The 23,680-nt window shown below is 42.5% G+C and overlaps 1 protein-coding gene across 1 annotated transcript in view; it reads right to left on the minus strand.

The window, feature by feature from the left end:
• The window catches only part of atrnl1b (attractin-like 1b), a 63,708-nt gene extending 46,116 nt beyond the window's left edge, over positions 1 to 17,592 (minus strand). Inside the window, exons 1-17 of the mRNA XM_083994731.1 lie at positions 16,183 to 17,592; positions 12,797 to 12,880; positions 11,369 to 11,482; positions 11,123 to 11,251; positions 10,606 to 10,814; positions 9,163 to 9,337; positions 8,230 to 8,317; positions 7,038 to 7,299; positions 6,151 to 6,334; positions 5,899 to 6,053; positions 5,519 to 5,603; positions 4,357 to 4,571; positions 4,125 to 4,243; positions 3,725 to 3,857; positions 2,608 to 2,795; positions 1,066 to 1,279; positions 300 to 491 (exon numbers count right to left, since the gene is read on the minus strand). Coding sequence (XP_083850857.1) covers positions 300 to 491; positions 1,066 to 1,279; positions 2,608 to 2,795; positions 3,725 to 3,857; positions 4,125 to 4,243; positions 4,357 to 4,571; positions 5,519 to 5,603; positions 5,899 to 6,053; positions 6,151 to 6,334; positions 7,038 to 7,299; positions 8,230 to 8,317; positions 9,163 to 9,337; positions 10,606 to 10,814; positions 11,123 to 11,251; positions 11,369 to 11,482; positions 12,797 to 12,880; positions 16,183 to 16,436 — 2,800 coding nt within the window. The 5' untranslated portion in view covers positions 16,437 to 17,592. The remainder of the gene's footprint in view (positions 1 to 299; positions 492 to 1,065; positions 1,280 to 2,607; positions 2,796 to 3,724; positions 3,858 to 4,124; positions 4,244 to 4,356; positions 4,572 to 5,518; positions 5,604 to 5,898; positions 6,054 to 6,150; positions 6,335 to 7,037; positions 7,300 to 8,229; positions 8,318 to 9,162; positions 9,338 to 10,605; positions 10,815 to 11,122; positions 11,252 to 11,368; positions 11,483 to 12,796; positions 12,881 to 16,182) is intronic.
• Positions 17,593 to 23,680: the final 6,088 nt, after the last annotated feature.

Below are 23,680 nucleotides of genomic sequence, written 5' to 3' on the forward strand. Positions count from 1 at the left end.
CTGCATCCCAGCCAGTGGGGAAATCTAACAGTTGGGTCAACTATATGCGAGAGTAATTGGCCATTACAAACCAAAAGCAGCTTCCAAAGCCAATCACAGGAAACTAATACCATTTTCTCTCCGACACAAACACCTTCCACTATAAGCTGTTTTTCTCCCTTAACCTTCCTTCTCTCCGTGATGAATATTGACTGCTTACAGAAGCCAATTTGAGAAAGCTTAGTGCCCGGCTACCTTAATGTCAGACTATAGACTTCAAAGAAGCCTCATCTAGATTAAGCTCGGTAAAAGACACTTACCCACACAATCTCCAGTCTGCCACTCCAAACACTGGCCATAGGGAAAAGAGATGACATAGGCAGTGGAGTCCACGCAGCGCTGTGCACTGCCGCACCACATACACTCCATAGCCTGGCTGGTGCAGTTAGCACAGTTAGTGTGCAGGGAGCAGGGCTTCTTACAGGACGGACGGCTGCTCTGGTTGGGGTTTCCTGCACAGGAGAGAGAAAAGAAGGATCATTTTTGTATGGTATTAAAATCCAAACAGATGAGGTAACATTCATGTATTAAAGGGATAGTTCAACATTTTGGCAAATTGGCATAATTGCCATAATCCCTATAGTCATAGCAGTAGGTTCGTTACCTTTAATTGTCGGTGTAAGCTATTTTTAGAACGGTGGAGCAGAGCCGTGAGCTGCTCAGAACTACACTACACCACAGAGGCTCATGGGATTTCTAATAATGGAACGTTATGAAACATAGTTGTTTTCGAGGCAAATGCAGAGATTGCTTGTCTGGTAACGTTCTGTTATTATCTCATAGCGTGGTGGAGTTGTTGGATTGTGTATTTGATGAGTTTGATGAGGGAAACCAAGAAATCCCATAATGAGCCTCCGTAGCGTAGCTCTGAGCAGCTCACGGCTCTGCTCCGACGTTCTAAAAACAGCTTGCACCGACAATTAAAGGTAACGAACCTACTGCTATGACTATAGGGATTACGGCAGTTGGCCTATTTGCCAAAATTAAGAACTATCCCTTTACGTTTATATGCTGGTGTATTCTCACCAGTGGCTTTTTCGCAGATGAGGCCGATGGCGGTGGCGGTGCATGGGTTGGCTCTCAGGCCGGACACCTGGGGCTCCTCCAGGTAGGCACAGAAACCAGAGTCGTTGGGCTCGCCAGGCAGCCAGCGCAGGCTGCTGTTGGTGAACGGGCTCATGTCCTCCCAGCCCCAGTAAGACACGTTGATCTTCCTCAGACCAACCCAGGGAGACAGCCGCTGTGGAGACACGGCAAAAGGCTAAACATACCGTACAGAAAAAACAAAAAACACTAGGTATTCAAAAGGGAGATAAAAAATACTCAATTGTGCCTCCCTCTCTGCTCCATCATGCTGTTTAAGTAATGAATAGTTACTGGATTTATACCTAGGAACCAAGGATGTCATTAAAAGTCTACTGAGAATAATTTCACAGATATGATTACTTATTTGCCTTCAGGTTTCAACTTTTAATGTAATGGGAAAATGATGGGAAAAGGCGTGTCAAGGTTCTGTTTGGAGCAAACAATCTGGTTTCATCCCAGCAGACTGACAACAAATGAAATCCTTAGGAACAGCAGCAGGCATGACCAAACCAAAATCATCAGTCGACTCAATAATTTTCCTTCGCTACATGGAGACAATGAGGCTGTGGCGAGATGAGAGGGTGAATGTTTGGCAAAAAAAAGTGCATTTCATTATTTCCATTAAAGATGAAGAGGATTGTATTATGATGCTGTTGGGAGTTTTTAGTTGTTTTTCTCTATGAGCAAATCACAATTTGTGGGTTATATTTTATAAACTGTTCTCAATTATGGTGCTGGACGTCTGGACATCTGCTGATGAAGCCTGGGTCTAAAAAAAAATAATTGGAGACTAGAAGCTCTTGAGCTGATGCCACAAACTGATACACACATCTCAAACTTGCACCACAGATTTCCATTAATGGGCCGATATGCTGAATGTGTACTTTAAGTGTGGATTAGAAAACTTCAGATGCAGATGCCAATTTTGACATTATACTCTAAAGGCAAAACCACAATCAGCAGCGAGTGTTTTTGATACTCTTAAGTGCTTATGATTGTTTGTAGACGCGTTAAGTCATTTGGCCGCGGTTTGTTATATAAAGCAGACGACTACAAACGCAGTGTTACTGTGGGTAAAAACTAATTCCAAGCAAAACAAAAGCAAGGCGAGGTGCGGTGCGGTAATCACAGTCTGATTCATCAGGTGCTGAATCTCAAAAACAAGAACGCATTTAAGTTGTAATTGCGTCATAGTCAAAAACAAACCACGGCACCGCCGGTCGACAACAAGTTGATGAAAAACAGTTGAAAGGGGGAAAAAAATGACATGAGGGAGGCAATCAGACAAAACAGAACACTACACGAGAACAAAACTGATCAGGAGAAAATCACCTTGAAATTCATAAGTCTGATTTACCGACCGGTAGATAATCACTCTGTTTTCTTCCGCCAGCCACACAACAAGACACAATCAGAAGTTGTGAGGATGAACCTGATCCCGGCGGCTCCGTCTCAATCATTCACTTATTTGTTTATGTTTACCTTGTCTTGTTGCTGGAGCTTCTGCAGCTCCTCCAGCACAAAGTCCACTTGTTTGGAGGTGGTGAGCGAGGCGATGTTTCCGTTCAGGTTCTTGCAGTAGTGTTGGGCGTTGTCGTAACTCTCGCGGCTGGAGTTGATCCTCAGGCAGGCCTCCCCCACCTGGCTCCAACCCTCACTGCACTGTTGGGCTGGAGGGAAAGACAGAGTGACGACAAGATGACGACACTGGGCCCAGATCAGTTAGACGTTATTGAAAACACGCACACACGCAAAAAAAAAAGACAACATGAGAGAAGAAATTAAATCAGATTGCACACCACAGGGGATGAAAGATTTAGTAGGATACTCTCTATGTGTGTGTGTGTGTGTGGATGTCAGAGATTAAGCAGGAGTGTAATCTGCTTTTACTTGCCTTAGAGAGACGAAGTGACGAGATTTTCGGGGGCAGACTTACTATGTGTCATGAAATGTTGTTTGCTCATTTGGATGCATGCATTGTATGTGTGTGAATCGTGCACCGACTCCCTCTCAGGCATCAGGAAAACATACACACACACAGATATGATTTGCAGCTCCCACTGCTGCATCAAGCCCTTAGGCGACAAGGCTTCATGAACTGCAAATTATGGATAAAGTGACAGCACCATTTCTTTGGATTGAGCCAGAGTCAACATTTGAGAAGAGGGAGGGGGCGGGGGGTGGTGGAGAGGATGAGAGGTAAACTAAATATACTGCCAGACTTGATAAACAACATCGGGATGACATCTTGAAAGCACATCCCTGCGAATACAAGATGCTATGTGTAAATAAGATGTAGTATAGCCTCATAAAAAGCCTCATAGTTGGTTGAGTTAAGCAAAAATCAATGAATATTTGTTTAAATATTCCCCTCAGGTCCGAACATCAGAAAAAATAATTTAAACCTAGGTGACTGCTTTGTGTTAAGAAGTGCTCACTCTCAATCAATTTCTAGCATTCAAACTAAAAACCTGTGTGTGTGTGTGTGTGTGTGTGTTTGCGCGCGAGACCTGAATCCAAAGCCTTCTGATAAAAGTGTGTGTGCCGTTCGTGTGTTTAGAAAAACTGGGCTTCAGGCTCCGGTGTCTTTCTGTCTCACCAGGCAAAGCGTGGCACTCTGGCTGATTCTGGTCCCACTGACAGTTGGGATTCAGCGAGCAGCTCTTGCAGTTGGCGAGCTTGCTGCACACCTGCTCGTTCCGCACTGGACACTCAGTGAAGTTCTTCACGTTCTACGGCAGGAGAGGAGAGGACAAGAAGTGTTCATTATTCTGTCAATGTAAATAGTGAGGAAAAAGGGTCACCTTTGTCCTGCTGCAAGAGGAGAGTTGGACATTGCTATCGCTAAATAACAATAATATCACATTTTGATTTTGATTTCCTCAGCTCCCAGAATATTGTGAAAATGTAACAGTTTGTGTGTCTTTCTAAGTGAAAGCATTTCAAGGAGCTGAGCAAAAGAGCAGAAGTGCTCTGCCGCCCCCTGTTGGCTCGCTCACAGATGTGCAGTTGCTGGAGGCGGAGATGCACTTCTTGTCATCACACCACTGGCACCCGTTGGTGTTGGCTGTACAGCTGGCACAGTCCGAGAACCGGTAGCAGCGCTCGTCCACCGTCACTGAAAAGAGACACAACAGAGAGCGAGACTGAGTGTTCTAGTTTGGATTGGGTCCAAAGACTTTTTTGTCTTTTCTCAAAAACAAGAAAAGGTGGCTTGGATGTGATTCTCACCGGGTTTAGGGGGGCAGAATGGGGCAGGAGCGAGGCTGCCGTTAGCCATGCTGGGCTCCCAGGGGAAACAGCGGCCTCTGCTCCAGACGCAGCGGACCCCCGGCCCAGCCGCCATGCAGCCCTCCTCTGCCAAGAAGGCCTGGCAGCTCGGGGGTCGGTAAACAAGAACATCGTTGAGCAGCACGCCGGAGAAGCCCCCGAACACATACATGGACCTGGTGAGGAGCAGACACCAGAGCAAAAGGTGAATAAGGAGGTTTAATATAAAGATCATGTTGACAGCTGTAGCTTATGAAAACGCTTCATAAAGTACTGGATTACATTTCCAGTGCAATGAATATTTTATTCCAGTACAACATGGATATGTAACCAAAGAATGCACACTTACTTTTTTTGTGCAATGTTTTCCTTTTACATCGTCATTACAAGATAATCATATAACTGAATTTAAAAGAATAGTTCACCCAAAAATCAAATTGCACTTATTATCTACTCCCCCTCATGTGGACTAAGGGCTGGGAGAAGTTTCAGAGTCCTCCGTGGCTTCTCTGAGTTACAGGGCGTAGCATGTCCATATAACGGTTGCAAATGGATACCAACTGTCTTCGTAACAAAAAGACACACTAAAAAACATCCAAATACCTCCATGCTGCTCATATGGTAATGTCCGTCTTGTATTGAAGCCCCGAAATGTGAAATTGTCCCGAAAAAAATTAAATAAGTCTATATCTCGCGAGATTTGGACGGACCAGGAAGAGGAGCTTCGAGAAGCTTCCGTTACAAACAAGCTTAAAATATAGACTTATTTAATTTTTTTCGGGACAATTTCGCATTTCGGGGCTTCAATACAAGACGGACATTACATACGGGCAGCATGGAGGTATTTGGATGTTTTTTGGTGTGTCTTTTTGTTACGAAGACAGTTGGTATCCATTTGCAACCGTTATATGGACATGCACTGCTACGACGAGACCCCCTGTAACTCAGAGAAGGCACGGAGGACTCTGAAACTTCTCCCAGCCCTTAGTCCACATGAGGGTGAGTAGATAATGAGTGAAATTTCAATTTTGAGTGAACTATTCCTTTAGCAGAGGATTTCTCTGTATGCGGCACCTGTCCAGAGTGTTTTGGTCCTAGAAGAGATTCCAGTAGAAAGACTCACCCATTGCTGACCACAGCGGAGTGACCAAAGCGGTTAACGTCCCTGTGCAGGTCTGGTTTAGGCAGGAGCCTCCACTCATCACAGGCTGAGGGGAGCAGCACAACAAACATGTCACACAGTGTTTGGTTTGTGTGTGTGCCGGCTCGTTCTGATTACTAGAACCCTTCAAACTTCAATCAAATGCTGTTTAAACTATTTTAAAAAGCAGCAAGCATATCATTAGCACGAAATCACTTCATCAACACTTAAATCTTACTAGACGACACTTGAAAATGAACTAATTAAATGGCTTCATGTATAACATACAAGTTTGTCCATTTTAAGTTGGATAGCAGCACACTCAAATCAGGGCATGATGTCAAGAATCATATGAGTCCTACCGATGTCATAAGAGAGGAAGTCAGCAGAGAAACACTTGGCCCCGTTGCTGAGCGATGTGTCGTTGTGTGTGTTGCCTCCGAAGAAGAGCAGGGTGCCGCTGAGGAGCGCAGCCGAGTGCAGGTAGCGTGGAAAGCTGCTCTCTCTCAGGATGAACCTGAAAAACATGTGCGTGATGATGAAGTGTGTCAGGGACCATCTAACAAGAACAACATGAATGAAGAATAAAGACAGCAGAGAATGTGTTGGTTTACCATGTGCGGGTGTTGACGTCGTAGCGGTAGAGGTCGTCCACCAGGCCGTACTTGTTGGCTGGCAGAGCCTTGTATCCCCCGTGGACGTACACGCTGCCGCTGGAGCTGTCGTACGTGCTGCTGTGGCCGTAACCGCCCTGGGGAATCGCACCTTTGGTCTCAGGCACCAACCATATGTTGGATCCTGACAAGAACACATGATGAATGTGGAGTTTTTAGTACATTATAGTCTTTTTAAAAAGAATCACTTGATGGAAACATTTTCATCTCTCTGGGACAGCTAGGCTCTCCACGCATAAAATCTTAATGGTAACAGATTGGCAGGAATGGGAAGCACTGTTTCATTGTGTGCACTAAATGATTTCTTGGTTACATCTCATTGACTCACAGAAAAATAGGCCACAGTGCTTCTCAGCTTCTAATATCTTGTGAGAGTTGTTCTTTCTTTCTGCTGTTGCTGTTGTTCTGGCAGGTTTTCAATAAAAAACTGGAAGCACTTGAAATTGAGCTCAGTGTTACATCAACATATAATACAAAGAAATGCTTGTGTTAGCCCTTGTTTGGAGACTTGCACTGAATATTACTGCAAACTGGAGACACTGGCAATGTCTTTTGGTACTTTAAAACCCCTAAGAGGCAGCACTGCTCTTCAAAAATGTGCTATGCGTGAAATTATTTCTATGTAGAAACATTCGGAATTTAAGTCGGATCCTCTTCAGATCTGAAATTAATTATTTTTTTCATCTATTTCACAAGTTGAGTTTAATTTCCAAATGGACATTTATTCCAACAATGTAACAAATGTCAAATGGGAGAGAAATCTGAGCTGACAGAGAGAGAAATAAAGAGTCTTGCATTTTAAATGTGCTACAAGTGCTTTGACTCACTCAGGTTGTACTCCTGAACGTTGCTTATGTAGCTGTATATAGGGGAGTAGCCAAAGATGAGCAGCATGATGGCCTCGCCGCTCTCCAGCAGGACGCAGTGGGCCGAGTGGCCCTCCACGGCGTAGATCTGGGCCTGGGCCGGGGGGCCGACCACGGGGTTCCTGCGCTGCCACGTCCGGCTGGGGATGTTGAACACCCACAGCTCGTCTGTCACGTTCCCCCAGCCGGCCTCCAGCTTCCCACCAAACATGTAGATGTCGTCCTGACAAGAGGAGGACAGACTGATGTCAGTGCCTCGCAACCATGTCAAGCACAGCGCTCTGTTTATAGACAGAGCCGCAACCACTGTACAGCTGACTCATCTTAAAGAGGAAGTATACCGTACTGCTAATATTAGAACTGGCCTTCTTTCTAAAAATAAAAGCAGTTTAGTCATGAGGGTTTGAAAATGTCCCTTTGGTCATTTAGATAACAAGTTAAAGGGATAGTTCAACATTTTGGAAAATTGTCCCATGGCCATAATCCCTTTAGTCATAGCAGTAGGTTTGTTACCTTTAATTGTCGGTGTAAGCTATTTTTAGAACGGCAGAGCAGAGCCGTGAGCTATTTAGAGCTACGCTAAAGAGGCTCATGGGATTTCTTGGTTTCTCTCATCAAACTCATACACAATCCAACAACTCCACAACACTCGGGTGGACAAGTTGTGACCTGCACATTCACCACACTGTGAGATAATAATGGAACGTTATGAGACGGAGTTGCTTAAAGGTAACAAAGCGACTCCTAAGACTATAGGGATTATGGCAATGGGCCAATTTGCCAAAATGTTGAACTATCCCTTTAAAATAAGCTATTTCAATTTGAAAACTTATGCATGAGTCAAATTGTATAGCTTTTTGGTAGCCTGTGGCTGGTTCTAATCAAGGTTTCTGTCTTTAAAAGGAAGTTGTTCCACACAGCTATAGCCTTGTTCACTTGCTCCTGGTGGGTCTCTGTAAACACTATTACGAAGAGAAGGTCAGTTTCAACACTGCCTTGAGATAACTTCTGTTATGAATTGGTGCTATACAAATAAAATTGTGTTAACTTGACACATCTAATTCTCATTTTCTTATACCAACAGCTGTAGGACTCTAAATTCCCTCTGTCTTCCTGAGAGTTTGAGGAGTGGTATCCGTGGATGTGTGTGTACCTGGTGGGTGGCCAGTGAGTGGCCGTATCTTGGCACGGGCCCGCTGTTGGTGGGGACTGTGTTCCAGGTGCCGCTCTCCAGGTTGTAGCTGCAGAGCAACAGATCATTACACACTCCAATGCATATGAAAATGTGCACAGACCACAGAGGACGTTACGTTTGCACCTCTGTGACTTTAAACGTATTTGTACCGTATGATCAGCTGATTAAATCAGGTCGTGCGCAAGATAGAGGTTTCCTCCATGCCAAAGGTAGCAATTTAGTCTAGAGGTCACACAAAAAGTCCCTTTGATAAGCTTGAGGTTTTGCACACTGATTAACACAGATAAGTGCATGTCTGCAGGCATTCACAAAAAGAAAAAAGAAAAAAAAAAAGGCACCTACTCAGGTCATCACACACCGGTGATTCACACAAGATGCTTTTTCCGAGCACAGGGGTAATAGCACCTGGTGATGAGCAAACACTGAGCAGATGGAGAGAGCTTGAAGGACACGAGTGGGGACAGACGTCAGGCCTGCGTCCCACCTGCAGCAAGCTCAACTACATGCTACGTTCTCAGTCCGACTAAGTGAATGTCGAACATGTATCTGCGCTTGCACTGCACCCAACACAGAGGGAAACAGTTAGCACAAAGTGGGTTGAGGTTTTCTGAGGGGACTTACGTAACAGATACATTGATAAGCCAACAGCACTTCCTCCTGATTCAATCACTGCTTTGACATATACAGAATGTGAGAAGTGAAAATAAGGACAGGGTCAGCGTTTCATCTGGTGCTTTTGTTAGTGTAAAGAAAGGTTGATAAAGACCATGTACATGCAAACAGGAATAAAGCTGTGTTTGTCTGAAGGGAGAGCGCCGGTGTTTGTTGATCTGACTGAACAAACTGAAACACAGCGTAATAATAACACGATGCCGTTGCCATGCTGCTTACTTGAGAATCATCTGGAAGGAGCTGTAGTTGAAGGTGTAACCGCCCACCACCCACATGACCTTTTCCTGCACCACGGCCTTATGGGACGCCCTGGCGAGGGACGTGCCGAAGGGCTTGACGCTCGGTAGGACCCAGAAGGATTCGGTTGAAGGAACAGTGAGAGAGCAGTCGGGACCTGTGAGAAGAAGAGAGGAGTGACAGCTGAAAACACCTGTTGGAAATAAACAATGTCACCTCATGATTACAGGTGCACTTCTCCCAAAATAAAGATGCTGTTCCTCCTCATAGCTGCGCTATTTTAGGATAAAAGACATACACTTATTTGTTGTTATATGTGTTTTCAATCCCTTTCAGGATTGTAAAGCATCAGCAGCATCTGATGCATATTCTCATACCTCATCAGTGGAACAATGAGGGGCAGACACGCCACTCTCAGACCGAAACAAAAGCATGACCGCTCCTTAAGCAAACACGACAGGCAGGGAGCTGTGAATATGTTAAACTGACCGAGTGAAGGCCGCGCTGAAAAAGCGCATGTCTCCGCTAATGATTCTGTCAGGTTTCATCACGCTAAAGCATTTGCTTCCCCCTCCAGCTGGAGGCGCACAATAATAACGCACTGTCACGGGGGCTTATCGACGCGTTGCCGAGCGGCATTATGACACAGCGGAGCAACACAGCTGCTTGCGCTCGTCTGCTGAAGCATTCTTCACTGCGTCCTGCTGCACAATCGCTGCGTTGCTCGTGGGAGGAACGATTTGTGATTGAATAATTCTCAGTCTGTGATTTGACTGTGGGAAATGCAGAGAAGGTGAACTGTTATCCGAGGAATACTCCTCTGCATTCTTAGTATTAACTTGAATCATTTTGTCTGTATTTTCTACTGTTTCTCTGACTCTCAATCTTAGGAGTTTCCATTCTTTAATAAACAGTTTTAAACAGTTATAACTCCAAACAGCTGAAAGCTGAACCCATAATAGATTTAATAAGGTATATCATATTATTTATCTACCATTTATCTTTTGTTTATAGTATCTGAGTGGACACCAGCCCACTTTTCTGCTCTAATACTACGAATTCCTCAACTTCCAGGCAATAAAAGACTAATTTTATCTTATCTGATTCATTCCATTGATTATTTCAAGTTGAATTATCTGATATAAAGCTGGATTCAGAAGAAATGGGATGCTATCAAACCTCGACCACATTTGCCTTTGGGTTCCGGAGTTAGATAACATCTGGTCATGCTCTGTAATACCATTTATGGGCTTAAATCTTGCTAATGGCTACATGCTGGCCTGCTACACTCTGAATTTTTATTTGGTGGATAATTTCATCACTAAGAATTATATCTCCGACGCTCTTCTGTACATGTGCAGTCATTCTAAATGATCCTGACGTTTCTGGCCAACTGTTGCGTTAGGACAAAAAGCCGACTCTTACCTTGCCAGCTGTCGTTGCAGACACACAGCTTCTCCCCGGTCAGGTCGCAGTAGCCGTGGTCGGGGCTGCCACAGTTGTTCCTGCAGTAGGGGATGTCGCACGCCTCGCCTTTCCAGTACTTGTCACATTCACAGTACACTCTGCTGGCGACAGAGTTCCCGGGAGTGCACTTCCCATGGCCAGAGCAATTATTGGGACAAGAGTTGATCCTGGACAAAGAGACATTTTCACTCTCTCAATTGCCGTTTGCATTATTTAGGCCACATGAGCCTTTATTTGGGAACTGGGGGAGCTTAATAAGTATCTTCTAGGTGTTGGCAGACTTGAGAAGCATAAAAAGGGATAAAAAAGATTTGGCACAGAAAAAGAACTACTGAGGAGGTCACTGATTGTTGCTGTAGGCTAAGAGTGCTGCAGAAAACCTCTCCTGCTTCTCTTTTTGTTACTGACACAAATACAATGCAAGGTTATATTTTTACATCCAGTTTAAGTTCAAAAGTAGCATCTTGATACTCACGAGTAAAATATTTCAAATCCTGTCAGGTTGTAGGCAGCATCACTGAAAAAGTGTAGTAGTGCGTAGCCTGAAGTCGTCTCCACCTCAGGAACCGTCTCATTCCCTCGTATCTCTGGCACGATGAGGCCACTGCACCAAACAAAGTGTCATTGCCATCAGGAATCACAACTTATATTTATATTGATGAACTGCATCATAAAACATGAACACATTGAACAGACGGGCTCAGACAACATCCACTCTCACCTGAAAACAGCGACCAGTGGAGCATATATCGAGTCTCCATCGTAGACGTACATATGATCCCAACTACATTCTGTGGCAAAGTGGTTAAATCTTAACCGAAGAACTGCATTTGGACTGTAGGAGAAGGGACAAAAGAAATGGTTTAGTGTTTAACATTTGACCAAGACATACACCTATAAAGCTACTCACAGTCTTTAGATCCCTGCAGGCTGAACCTGAACTGTGGTTTTAGTAGAGAGAGGTACTAATGTTTCACTGTCATTGTCTCCTGGTGTTCCACTCTTGCTCTAACTGCACAAAAACCTAACAAATTACCTTATTTATATTCACCAACATGCTCAAGTGTCATTAATAGCTTTGTGCGTGGCCACAGGCAACTTTTATTTGCCATTGAATTGACAATTAAATGCATCAATAGGTCCTGGGATTCTTCCTCTATCTTTCAGATTGCTCATTAAAATCCAAACTCATCAGAAAAAACATTCTGCGACCTCAAAATGTCAGAAAGCTTTTTTTACATGACATTGTGTGAGTAACAAAAGTACAACATCTGTATTGGCATACAGTAACTGAACCTATGCCGATTATTTGAACTTATTATACCCTTACTAGTGATAGTAATTCAGATTTTCACCAATGCTTATAAGAGTGAGGAGTAACAAAGAGGTTGTAGGTTAAGTTTACAATGCCTTCAGCTCCAAAAACAAACACTCATTTGACTATGTTAAAATAGCACTGGGGAAAAGGTGTGAGGGTGGAAAGACGTGGTGTGGTTTCATCCATGTACCACCACCTCAAAATGGAACTTGATTCAGCTCTTTATGACATATTGTTATGTTATGACATGGGATGTCTGGGCTCCTGGACCCTTAACGATGATGTGTCACTTCTCTCTTGTTATCTGGGAGTTAGCCCTGAAGGCTTATATAATATAAAGATGATTTCTGGCTCTTTTGGGTTTTTATTAGTTTCATGTAAAAAAAAAAGAAAAAAAAAGCTGTCGAAATCCCCTTACAGTGGACCATTTTACAGGGATTGTCAATTATATACACTCCATGGAAAAGATTACCTAAGCCTTTGTCTACAGAAAGACAAGGGAGGAAAATACTGAAGGAAAAAGGAGTGTTACTCACAGGAAACGGATACTGACAAAGTTTTTCTCTCCCTCTTTCTCCTTCTCTCTTAAATTGGGCATTAAAGCTGAAATCCTGCATAATGAACTGACCCAGTCGCTCTGTCTCTCTCTGAAGTTTGTTGATACCCAGCAAGAGCTCATGTTCTATGCTCCATGAAATGTTGATAAAAGTAAAAGTTTAAAAAATGAAATGCTGATCAGCTTAATTTAATGGCATCAATGTCTTCACGCTGTATAATTAGATTTGGTCCTGCGTGCTCAGTTTGAGTAAAACATTACCAAAAAGTACTTACTAGCCCTCAATGAGCCAGGTGCACTTTGTCTTGTACTTGTAGTTGATTGGACCATCAGTGAGGTATCCTGAAGGCTCCATTAACCTGAAAAAATGAAATAAAAAAGTCATTGACACATGTCCTGAGATGAGTTCAAGTTAAATAAATGAGATCTGCATTAAAACAACAACAACAACAACAAAAATATTGGTATGTGTACTATCTAAGATTTATAATTCATCGTAAAAATAACTCAGTTTTATCTCCGGAGTGTTTAACCAGCTTATCTATCGCAGCGTAAAGTGTGGGCAGACTGCTTTCAACACAAGGTCAGCTGGTGGATGAAATTTGTTTGCCGTTAGGAAGGAAGCATTCCAAGATAAAACCATAAACCCGGAAAACATCCATGACCACGGTAATTACCCTATTTGTTGCATTGCTTTCTAGTTGCAGAGACACAGTGAATCCTTTCTGGCGGAGCAGACGTCCTACATAACAGACTGTGAAGTGGTAAAAGCTGTAGATCAAACTAAACTGCAGATTCCCAGACTGAAAAGTACCATTTAATTCCTGGATTTAAACCTTTTTCAGATTCGTAAACGACAGCCTATCGGTTTTGGAAGAAAAAAAAAAACTGATGAAAACTTTTACTTTAATAGCAGAATAAAGACTGAGCTCTTGTCCTGCTGCAAAATCACCAGTGACTCAGGTGTCCAACTATAGTGTCACTTGCTGCATTCAATTACCAGAATCTAAGATAAGAGGGGAGAAAAGCTGGCAGCCAGCCCAGGGTCAGCACGAGCCAACCAAAAGATTCAATCAGCTGTCTCTTGAAAAGGCTCATCTGCCTCCTCCTCCCTGCCGCCGTGCCCCCGCTCTCACACCGGAAACAATTTCCAGCAAAGCATTCTTCCACACAAAAGGCCGCGGCGGTATGTGTAACAAAGACGGATGACTTTTAAATAGAGATTCATCACCGCCTCATAATCACAAGAAAATTTCTGAGTTGTACGCATCCCACCCACAGGACTGTGCTGTGATCTGCCTCAGAATCAATTGAAAATGACGAGGAAGACAGATTACCTCAAACCCGTTTTGTCGACACAGCGGTGCATTTTCTGGTTTTTGCGACAGCTTGTGCTTTGATTAAAAACTCATTTGAGTGTCAGAGTTGAGGCAAATAATCTATGAATCCACACGACAGACGATGACGTTCGGAAATTACTTTTTTTTATGACACCACAGAACGACAGAAGTTTGTTATTATTATCATCATTTTGAGTTTGAAAGCATTCACAAACACATTCTGAGCTCTAATGGGTGGTCTGAGCAACACAGGAACTGAGTGGTAGTTCCCTTTAATGTCCTAAAAAGTCGTTCTGGATGAATTACATGACATAATATTACTTTTAACTCGTGTTTTGACATGATAATGGTTTAAAGATGGGTTGACATATCTCATAAAGATGTGATGATGTGACTACACCATTGCAAAGGCGTGTTTTATATTGCTTTTGGTGCACACTTGTGATTCAAACACCCAGATGAATACAACCAGGAGTGAGTTTGAGCTCCCTATACACCCACGAATGATGAATTTTTCATGCTGCACTTTGGACTTCCCAGGGAAATACTATCCTGTGCAAGGCATGTCAAGACGGTGCGTGTGTTCCCGTCACCCATGTCACGGATGTCCATGCATTAACCTGGCTGCACGTCTCTATTCCACTGAGACACTGACAGTGACAGTCTCACATTTCAGTATGTCTCTCTGTGATGGGAGGTTATTCCCTTGGACAACACGCCTGATGACAACCTCTACAAAACCTCAGACACATCGGGAGCAATGGTAATTACTGTGATCAAGGTGCTTCTGCACCACAAAGTGCACCTGAGGTGTCCTGAAAGGCCATCAGACACTCCTGTCAACACTCAGAATCAAAGTGAATATTATCATTACTATTACATAGATGTTTGAACATTCATTCTTTGGGTACTTGTCTTTTTTTTCCTCTTCCCACTACCAACCACTGATTTTCACTCTCCCTTTAGCTTCTTCCATCTTTCGCTGCCCATGTATACAGTATCTGTGCTGATCAACAGGCATATTCTACCAACTTATATGAAAAACATCCTTTAACTCTTTCACCACACGGGCCTGAGATCAAATGCAAGATCAGATGTTTCCTTTGTGCCTGTGTTTATTAAAGGATTTTACTTGGAATTAATGTAAATACATCAAGTCTTAAGTCAATACACAGTGCATAATGGAGTCTTCTCATCTTGTTGACATACAGTTTAAAATCACTTTCTTTTCTTATGTGGGTTTGAACCTGACATGAATCTAAACATAACGTGATGGAAGCTAAATAAATGTGAAAATAAGCATGAGGTGTGTGGTTAACACTTGTGCAAACTGTAACTGATGAAATTAGATGAGGGAGAAAGGCTACAGGCAAAGTGAGACATTTCCACCAAACAATTAGTTGAATAACTGAATGACCAAATGAATCAAACATTTTGAATAGTTACCTGAAGTTGTCAGAAACTGTGTTGCACTTTTTTTGACATTTTACTGACCACCCAGTTAATACAATAACTGTGCAGATTCATCAATAAAGAGATCAACCCTTACTTGAAAGCTTATGATCAGATGCAACTGAAAACACTGAATATAATACACAGAATACTGGCTTTCAACCCATGTAGAAATTGTCACATTTTCTCAGCTGAGATCAGCCTGACATCTTGACACCTTTGGACTGTTGAGGTTGATTCAACAATATGGTTAAATTTCACTCTAATCAAATGGTGTAAATGGGTTTTGATTTGTCTTAACTAGGGGTGGGCAAAAACAATACAGCATAGAGTCGTGATATTTTGAGTGGACATTTCTCATCAAATCACAGACACTTATTATTGATCTCATGTCACATAAATTGCAAATACAAATCAAAGCTTTTGGCCCTGGAGTACTATTTATGTACTTTCTGCTTGACAATCTCATTTTACAAGAAACAGAAAAGATTTTAGGTGGAATGAACAGACTGAAAACTTTAGCTTATTAGGTCAAACATGATCAGTTTTCTTTTCAGGACATAACTAGCAGTTGGTAAAATGGTACTAAATCACATAGGCAGTATATGTAAATGTTTAAAAATTACTATAACATCAGAAAGTGACAATGTTGTATCATGGGGACCCCTCACTGTCACCAATCTCCCACTGAAATGGATGCACACAGGTCTAATGTGATGACAACCAATCATCTCTACAGCAACAGGATCAGATTTGATCCAAACCTACTTTTGGTGGCTGTGCTGTTATTTCTATTTTGAAGTGTGCAAACAAATGACTGCTGGCTTTAGTAAAGAGCTAAAGATTGAAGTGCACGGGGCCACACTTACTTGAACCTCCCCTGGCAGTGTTGGCACTGGTCTCCAACCCATCCTCGGTCACAGACGCAGGATCCGTTTACACATTTTCCAGAGAGGCAGTTCTTGTCACACGGTTTGGCCGGTGAGGCGTGAGTGAACAGCACGAAGTAAAACAAAACATACACCACCAAGTATCTGTTGATACCCCGCAGGTCGCTGTGGCTGGCGGCTACTTTGGGTCCAAAAAGAAAGAGTTTCGTTTTACATTTCCCCCCTGGATCCATTTTTGCCCCCCACCACCACCACCCTCCTTCCTTCTTTCACCCCCAACCCCCAGGTCGGTCGAGCCGAGTGGAAGAAGAAGAAGACCGGGGCCTTTGGGTCTGCTTTTTGGGGGGGTGTTGGGGGGGAGAAAGCCCTGGCTTCTCAGGCTGTTATTATTGTACTTTTCACAAAGAAGTCCTGCATATTCGTTGAGTCCTGTGCATACTCAATTGAAGTACCAGCTGAGCCTGCTCCAGGAGGAAAAAAATGGCTAAAGAAACTGCAGTGTTAGCTAGTTACTGTCTTGAAAAGCTGCTCGGTTTACAACCGCATGCATAGACTTGGAGTGGGAGGAAATCCCTTCAACCTCTTGCTGGAAGAAACCGAGCAGGAGAAAAAAAAAGCGGCGTATCATCTATTAAAGCTAATAAACGCAGCTAACCGGGGCTTAGCTAAAACCGTCATTTGTTTGCCCCTGTGGTGTAACGTTAGCGTTAACGTTAGCTAACGGGCAGTTTTTGGCATCTGGTGCTGGGGTAATGTAATGTAATGCAATGCAATGTAATGTAACGTTACTGCATTGATTCAAGACCATTCTCGTCCAAATGCCGTTTCAGCAGCCATTTTAAACGCGTAAACAATCCCTCGGCGGACTCAAACGGGGATGGATGGACACCGGAACATACTTATAGACAGTCCCGTCCGCGAGCCGCCGTCACACCGCAGCAGCCGGAGCTCGTCCACTCACAAGAACAAAAGGGCTGAGCTGCTGGAGCTGCTGGAGCTGCTGGAGCTTCTGCTGCTGCCGGTGGTGTTTGGAGCTCTGGACCCAGGCAGTGCGAGGGGCTGCCGCAGTCAACATGGATGTGGTGAGATGTGGGAGCTGGAGGGCTGGTCCTGCCGACTATAGGGGGGCATTGAGCAACCACTTTGAACTCTTGTTGGATCCACTGGTCTTTTACCCCCACTACTACTGACTACTACCACCACCACCAAACAACAACACACAGCAAATAAAAAAGCTCCTCCGGACGAAACCGTCGTGTAGCCAACACACCAGCGTGGTGGTGTAAGAGAGAGAGGGGGGGGGAATTAAAAAACCAAACACACACAAACACGAGCCGCGCTGTTGCTCTCAAAACATGACAAGAACTGGCAGCGATGGATTTCCTAGCGCAGCGACACTAGACAGCTCCTCAGGTTGGAGAAAACTAAACACAGCCTGCGCATGCGCACTGGGCCGCTGCTCGCTGGCTCTGTTTAAAGGGGCAGTAGGGAAAAAAGCGACGGCGTTGTCCTATGCGGCATTTAAAAACTTTCACCTCAGGGATCCACAACAACAACACACTCACAAGAAGAGCATATAAATATAAATATGTATTTAAAATTACATTGCAATTATTTTTAGATGAATATTACATTTGCGATAGCCTACGAGTAGCAATTGAATTGAAATCTTTATTGGGGCAACTGGGTTTACAGCAACCACTGTCACAGTCAAACACTAATAATATAAAGAACAGTAAAAAACAATACAAAAATATAATTAACACATAGATGTCATCTATAATATACAACTAGGCTACAGCAGATTAAGATATTTAACTGATGAAACAAATGATCTCATCTGTTCTCATCTCATCTATCGTAAATATCTTAACCAGCTGTAGATAGATAGATAGATAGATAGATAGATAGATAGATAGATAGATAGATAGATAGATAGATAGATAGATAGATAGATAGATAGATAGATAGATAGATAGATAGATAGAGAATACTCATCCCTAGTAGGGAAATTCAAGTTAGTCCAGTAGCTCACACAACAAAAAAAAAAAATATTTTAACAAGTGTTAGCTATATAAAACGATTGCACCAGGAGCAAATGACCTGACATGACTGTAGTTGTATAAGGCTAATTTTGTATGGTTCACAAAAAAGGTCAAAGAAAATATTTAGGAGAAAATAATAGGAGATTTCCAAATTAAATTAAAGGTCCTTTCAAGACGTGTTTTAAACTGTATAAAAAATACAAGCCAATGCTATGCTATTATTAATATTTTTTGTTTAATGTCTGACATAAAAAGTGAACAAGAATATATACCGTATATTTATGAGAGAAAAAAAATAGGGGGTGTAAACACATCACTCTTGCCTTCTCATTTAAAAATCTGGATCAGGCTTTATGCCCTGTCCACCCCAGCTGCTTGCTCTATGCTGTTGACAGGTGAAACACAGTGAGATTATCAACACCATTAGCTAGAGGAAACATTGCATGCAACGCAAACATGCAGGTTTATTTTTCCCACCCCCATCCCCACAGGAAAACAGGATTGGCTCTGTAGGTATATGATGAATGGAACCCTGCCAAGGTGGAAACACTCAGGCACTGCTTATTTCGCTCATGGGATTATTAAAAACAAACAAACAAAAAACATCACATTAAAAATGTCATTTTCACTGGAAATGATGATTTCAAATGCTGATAATGATATATTTGCTCAGATCTGTACATAACACAGAATATGGTTCTTCAGTAGCCTACCTCAGCTGCAACTGCAGCTCCAGAGATTTGGGTATTGCACTCTGAGGTAATCAATACAGCCAATATTTTTGCCTCCTTGCAGCATTCATACTTGTAAATAAATATTAGCTCTCCCTAAACTACAGTTCTGCAGTATTTCTGTTAAACGTGGACTCTGCAGTTTCAAACACTGAGCTCTGAGTCTCTGTGTGAAGTCAGGGCTCAACAACAAGCATCATATCAGTTCAGTTCCCCCTCAACTGTTTTATCCAGTGAAGTAATGGGTCAACTGAATTGAAAATTTACATTTATGATCTATTCATACATTTTGTACTTTTACCCTTGATGGCACATAATTGAACACTTCTAAGACAGTGAGGGTGGTGAAAAGCTGTCAACAACACTGTCACAAAACAGTCAATGATGCTTCATTCAGCGCAGCCTGCTGAACTAAACCAATGCAGAGAGGCTGAACTTTTGCATCTGCATTTGAAGTGCGTATGCTTCTGGGTCAAGCATGTCCTCATTGTACTTGAGGCTCTGCAACATGTCAGGAAATTTGAATAACTGATACTAATTGTTGAGAGAAAAACATCAGCGTCAAGGCCGAGAGGTTACAGGCGCCTTTTTAATAAAGTCTCTCATCTCTCATGTTTTTGAGGAGGCTCAATTGTGCTCTAACATCAGATGCAGCACATCTCTCTGAGAGAGCACTAACCTTTGTTTGAGAATCGATCGGGGCTTTGGTGAAGCTTGCAGCTGGATGATAAAGCAGGGCTAAGAGAAATCTGAGCCGTGTTTCTGTTTGTGTCTATCATACAGATGGTGATGATGTGTCTGCCATTGAACGCGAGATAAAGGGATTCAGTGGCAGATGGAGCGCAGCATCCTCCGCTCGGCTGCTGTGTTCTGAGGATCTGAAACAATTCCCTGCTCATTGTGTAAAGCATGTTGCTGAAATCACCTTCAAAGAGCAACAGCAATGTGCATGATGCCAAACTGAGATGGCAAGCACAGTAATAATCTACATTTTAGCAGTCTCTTTTATATTGTACTGGAGCTCAGGAGGACAGTGTTTAGAAAATCACAGTGTTGGCCTTTGTTTTCCCACTGTATTTTAATTTGTGATCTTTTTTAGATTGTGTTTTTATTTATCATAACATGAATAATTGTTGGTTTATGCCTTATGATTCATTCATCTCAAACTGTCCACACTTTTACATCTACACCTGTAGGTGGCAATGTTGCACAGCAACGTTAAGACATGGGTGCACCAACAGAAGACAATGGGACACAGAGGGAAGTGATGAGCAGGACTAATTAACCTGAAGTTTCTGCTCTGACTTTCAAGGTTTCACACTCAATATTAATATGAAACCATGAGCTCAGAGAGGCCATCGCTGATTTTTGTAACAGATTATGAAATGATAACAATTTTCACATCACATACAACCACAGCTGCCTTTTTTTTTTTTTTTTTTTTACAGGACATGTGTTACTTATAACACCAACAATGACTCTGTTCTTTCTGTTCTAAGTAGCTAAATGGAAGTCAGATTTATTTTATTGTTATTTATTCATGTCAGCTTCAAAAAGTTTCATCTGGAGAATCTTTCTCTAATCTTTGATGGCAGGTAAGAGTTTTTTGTGTGTTCTGATTGGTGTTTATTTTTTGTTTAGTACCCACTTATAAAATCATACAACAACAATATAATACATTATGTGGCTCATTAAAATGCCTGCTGTCTGCTGGGTCTTAACTGTGAGGAGGTTTGACTGCTAAAAAAAATCTTTCTCAGGGTTCCCTAAACAAAACCTACCTGGCAGGCAAGATTTAAGCTGTTGCAAAAAAGAAAAGAAAAAAAGTATCACCTCAACATTTTCTCTGTTTTCACATGAGTCATCTGCACACATTTTGAAATCTGAAGAACTGCTGTTTATTTTCCACAGAGGTTACCTTGAACCTGATCACACACAAACTAAAAACAATATTATTCAGCTATGACTTAACAACACTCCTCTACTCGAGCCACGGGAGAGCCTGTTGGCGTTTAGTCAGGTGCACTCACCTCGGTGGTGCGGGGGAAATAGACACCATCTTTACTAGGTGTAGTGTGTCTTAAGCCAGTGCCCTCTGCATTCTTGGTTCTAAATGTTCTTAAAACAACAGGGAGGTACAGCAGAGTCAGAGGATTCAACTTTCTTTGGTAATTCCCAGACGCAACAGTAAGAGGGTGCACATGGTTTAGACTAGATTAGATGGAAATACCTAAATAAATGGGGGGTCTCTTTTCAGGGGGAAGGGACTGGTTTGGACTGCATTATGTGCTTGTGTATGTACGTTTGCAAACATGGGAGAGGCCCCTGAATCAAAGAGGGTCCAGTGCTAATTTGGAGTTGAGTCAGTGACCTTTGTCCTCTGAGTCACAGCTGAGGAATGGTCTTTATGCTCCAATCAGCAGCAGGAAAGAGGAGAGAAGCCTGGTCTACATTCTACTTACTTTTGACTGAAAAATCCAGTCTATTCAAGTTCAAGTGTCTGCCTGACCCCATTGGAAAGTTTCAGTACCTTTGTTCCACACCTACATACAAATTCCTCACACACATGGACAAGCATGATGAACCTAAATTATCCAAATCTGAAATTGCAAGACCTGAAACCTCCCGTACTGCATGGCACTTCCAAAAGGTATGCTGCACAATAGGAATTCCCCTGCTGGATTAACAAGACAGTTCCCTTTTTTTCGCCGTGGACAGACTGGAGGCGAGACCACCCTTGTTTTCAATTCATGCTGAGCCATCATGCCTGACTCACATTCACACTTTCTCCATTCACTCAAGGTTATATGATGATGAGTGGAGAGAAAGAAAAAAAAAGACATCATCTGTTGACTTTCAACTGACCTGTTTGAGGTGAGGCCAAGTCTGTGCAAAGATTCAGACAAATACACACATGCTCAAGGCCAAGAGCTGAATAAGCAGAGTATATTGAAGTTGCTCTTAAATGTGCTGAAAGGATTCACTCAAGTGCTAATTTTCTTTTTGATTCATGCGTAACAACGCTGATAAAAATATTGGGAGAGGAAGTGCAGCCTTGGCCTTGGAAAAACTCGATTCAAGCTTCACTTACTTGCCTTTTCTCCAGAACAGTAAGGGTCATTTGAGGACAAGTCCATCCACCAATGAAGGTGGCATGAGAAACAAAATTTAAGTTAAGTGATTTTCATTATAAAAAAAAATAAAACACAACCCATTTCCATTGACTTTCTCTGCAATTATTGTTTCTTTCCTAAATATACAGGGCAGACATGCAGCTGGCGACGTATATCAGCAGCAGTATTGTTTAAAATGCCTGAACTGTCTGCAATATGAAAACCCGAGCAGATGATCAACCTCAAAACACAACCTGTTTTAGAAATACACACATATGCCTTGTCTTGTCTTTGAAATCCTTTTTGCAGGTCACCTATTTAATTGTTTTGCAAAAATATGACTTTTTATAAAACAATACACAATCTTTGTGAGAAATCCTATAGCCTGTTGTCCACTCTTGTTGGATTGGCCTGCAACCATTTTTATTTTGCCAACTCACCTCACACAAAATCCCTCACAGTTTAAGCACTAAATTACCATTCCTCTCACAAACACGCATACTTGGAAACCATGAGTACATTCAACAGAGTCCCCACTGATTGGTGCTCTATTGTTGCTCTTACCAGCTTATCCTGCAGTATTTTGACTGTAAATTAATCCTAACTGACAAGTGCATTGATTTAGATTCTGTAAGCTGAAACTCCATGGTACATCAGTGGAGCAAATCACAAATGCAGCTCCAAGGACTTTATGGGTGATTCAAAATGCACCTTTGAGACATCTTAGAAAGAAGCCGAAGCAAACTCACATTATTGGCTTCACTGGTGAAAAATTAAAATCCCAAATGGATCTTAGGAAGCCTGCTGGTGCTTTTGGTCATCTCCCTTGAATATTGGTGAAGTGTTGAGCCCCGTAAAGCCACCGGGCTGCATTCAGACTTCAGATTAAGGTTCTCAACATTTATAAAGTAAGGATAGCGCTAGGGTTTGCTGTGGGTGCTCCCAGGATTTGAAATAGAGAGAGAAAGAGAGATGTGTAAACTCGGCTGATTCTTGTTAGAAGCATCTCAAAGCTCCACCTTGGTGTACCAACATCGTCTCTTTTTCTTTCCCCGAATGAAAATATTCAACAGTCTTGCTGGGGTTTTTCTTTTGTGCACACTGTGTCTTTTGTCTTGTCATTGCTGCTTTAAGGTAACTGACTTTGTCGGTCTTTCTTTCGTTTGAAAAGATTTGTGTTAGTATAAGGACATGAGGGCCAAACAGTCCCTGCCAGCCTGGCATCAAAGGTGCAAGAAATCCATTGTTTTTGGAAGGACTATTATTATTCTGCTGGAAAACTGGATTTCTGCAGCGTTTCTCATTGCAGGGAAACCAAGAGAGATTTGTACACACTTCTTAACACCGTAACTGATACGGGCATTGGAACTTTATACAGGTATGTCTGATAGAGTCCTGGCCTGAAGACACCTGTATGGGTGTTGAAAAAAAATGGCATGGCTTGACTGTGGAGGAGAACCTACCTGCTCTTCTCTCCCTCCCAGAGTCACACACATACCACATACCTGCTCTGTGACTGTACCTGCCCATCTTCTGGTGTCTTGTGATGATTGAGCTCTGACTGTGTCTATAATAAACGTGCATGCAT

The sequence above is a fragment of the Trachurus trachurus genome (assembly GCF_905171665.1).
Source record: "Trachurus trachurus genome assembly, chromosome: 19".
NCBI classification, from domain to species: Eukaryota; Metazoa; Chordata; class Actinopteri; order Carangiformes; family Carangidae; genus Trachurus; species Trachurus trachurus.